The 2,500-nt window shown below is 41.7% G+C and overlaps 2 protein-coding genes across 3 annotated transcripts in view; both read right to left on the reverse strand.

The window, feature by feature from the left end:
• rps6ka3a (ribosomal protein S6 kinase a, polypeptide 3a) overlaps positions 1 to 1,325 on the reverse strand; it is a 33,653-nt gene extending 32,328 nt beyond the window's left edge. Inside the window, exon 1 of the mRNA XM_031571341.2 lies at positions 654 to 1,325. Coding sequence (XP_031427201.1) covers positions 654 to 713 — 60 coding nt within the window. The 5' untranslated portion in view covers positions 714 to 1,325. The remainder of the gene's footprint in view (positions 1 to 653) is intronic.
• A 154-nt stretch (positions 1,326 to 1,479) lies between these two features.
• pdha1a (pyruvate dehydrogenase E1 subunit alpha 1a) overlaps positions 1,480 to 2,500 on the reverse strand; it is a 19,208-nt gene continuing 18,187 nt past the window's right edge. For both annotated transcript variants that reach the window (XM_012832510.3, XM_031571342.2), the window contains one exon: positions 1,480 to 2,500. This exon is cut by the window's right edge and continues 1,079 nt beyond it. The gene's annotated coding sequence lies outside the window, so the exon portion shown is untranslated.

Genomic DNA, 2,500 nt, shown 5'->3' on the forward strand with positions numbered 1-2,500 from the left:
ATGTAAATGTAATATCCTCAAAATAGGCCTGAACTAACGCTGAAAACGCTGCCTTCTACAACCGACTGCGTGTCACCCATCCAAAGGCATTCGCGAGATCCAAAGAGAACACGGAGGTCTCCGCATGGACTCTTTGCTGCCTGAATTTGATGGATATCCATTCATGGATTATCTGTCTCTCAAAAACATGATGTTGAAATTATATTCATTGAAAATTGCTTCCAGTTTTTAACCCTCGTGGGTTCAAGCTGTTATAAATCAGGGAATTGCCACTAGGGCAAGTTTTTTAGCCCACCTTTATTCATGTGTGACCTCCCGAAACCATAAGACAAGTCAACTTACATTACTAGACATCACGTTTGATCATAAACGACAGCTGTTGACTATGCTTATTTCATTAACGAGTAGAAATGATCACTGTTACACAAAACAGCAGTTTCGTATACATCATGTGCAGCTTTGCAGACCAGCTAAGTTAGTCGCCTCTCATTGAGACCTCACGAATACAGAGAAATGTTGTACAGATGTCTACCACACATTAAAATATTGTTGAATGAGTGGTTTGCATGTATTTTTTGCAATTAACTGAAGAAATATTGGCTGTAACAAGACGATGTTATCGCTGATTGACTCAACCAACGCCAATGACTTACCTCTGAATCATCCCTGACAGGTAACTTCTGAAACGGATCCGCAAACTGGGCCAGTGGCATAACTATATAACTGTTCTGAGAGTTCCGATGAACCGAAAGCGCTCTTATAGTCAAGCTACTGAGTTTGATTTAACTCTTTAAGTTTGCCACAACTGAAGTCACGATGATACAAGTCCCGCAACGAAGTTTGCATAAACACATACACATGAAAAACGTTCTCCCTAACACAAATCCGTGGCGATTAAACACACATACAGTTTCGTTCCAAGTATTATCTTATATGTAAACTTTCTTTTCTGATGACTTTTCGTAGATCTTGCTTTGTCTGCAATCACGGGCTTCCGGTATTCATGTTATGCTTGCGTCGTGACGTACACAAATGTTTACCTGTGCGTCAAGTCAAACATTGGCTCCACTAGATGGCGGCCTTCCATCATCCAGTGCACAACGAACTTCGAACAGAAAAACCCCCCCCTCCACATCAGTTTTTTTTTGTAGAGTGGCGTGACTAGTGCTATTACCAGAGCTCGTCTATGTACACAGAGATGTTCTGGGATCTGAAAGCATTTATAGTGGCCACTGTTTTAGACCAACATAAGACATTAGACTCCAACATACATTGCAACGTTGAGCATAAATATACAGACTAATAGACAACATGGTATTTAATCTCTTTTAATGTAATGTAACAAAGAAAAACAACAATCTTCCAATAAATACAAACACAGAAGATGGCGACTTCTGACCGGGAGAGGAAGAGAATGACGGTGAGAGCAGTTAGACAGGAAATAGCAAGGTTGGCGTTGTGCGTCTCGATTTTTTTTTAAACTAATCTGTGTCTGCGGCTAAAAATGGAACAGTAAGGTCATAGAAAATCCCAACAGCTTTGTGTAACATTAAAAGTAGCATATGGTTGTACCACAAAACAAAGCTTTTGACACGACCTGGCAGAACATGGGAGTAGCGCACCTGAATGACACTACATGTCCGATTTAATTTTGTATCGACTGTTAATTTGGTCACCTATTGACCCTGCTGTTAGAACCAGCGCTTTTGCTGCCATGTGAGAACGTTACCCTACGGTACAAAAAAGCATTTGGTCTCTAACAACAGCCTATCAGAGTGAGACTGAATCAAATCTCCTTCCGTATCCTCTATTCGGTTCTCATGATTGATGGCGGTGTGTTTCAGATTAGGACACTGGCTGAGGCGCCGGTAGAGGCCCAGCACTGGACCCCGAACCGACTAACCAGAGTGGCAACCTGGTGTGGTGAAATAATGGCCTCGGTTTCAGTAGCTAAATGCTAACCGTAGTGGCACCTAGTGTGGTGATATAATGGCCTTGGTTTCACCGTAGTGGCACCTGGGTGTGGTAAAATAATGGCCTTGGTTTTCAGTAGCTGCATGCTACCAAGATCAAAACAGGCAATTGTGTGAAATGAAAGTTGGCAAGATGAATAATCTCTTCCACCATTCTACCTGAACTCTGAAGAGACAGATAGATAGATATCCCTTTGGTCACAGATTGAAAAGGTGGCAGTTTTGAGGCAAAGATGCTGACTTCTTAAGCATATAACAAGGCCGAAGGACTACGGTTGCTATGGTTACTATGTTATAAGTTACTATGGTTACTATAAGTAACTATGGTTACTTATGAATGAACTACAGAAAGTAAGAATGTGCCCAATCTGAAGACTATAGCAACACATGAGAATACTCAATGGAGTGTTACAACTCAAGAGCGAGAGAAGGCTGCGTGTCTGTGTGTGTGTGTGTGTGTGTGTGTGTGTGTGTGTGTGTGTATGTGTGTGTGTGTCTCTGTGTCTGTGTGACAGTTGCCATATAAG

This window comes from Clupea harengus, chromosome 8, assembly GCF_900700415.2.
Source record: "Clupea harengus chromosome 8, Ch_v2.0.2, whole genome shotgun sequence".
Taxonomy (NCBI): Eukaryota; Metazoa; Chordata; class Actinopteri; order Clupeiformes; family Clupeidae; genus Clupea; species Clupea harengus.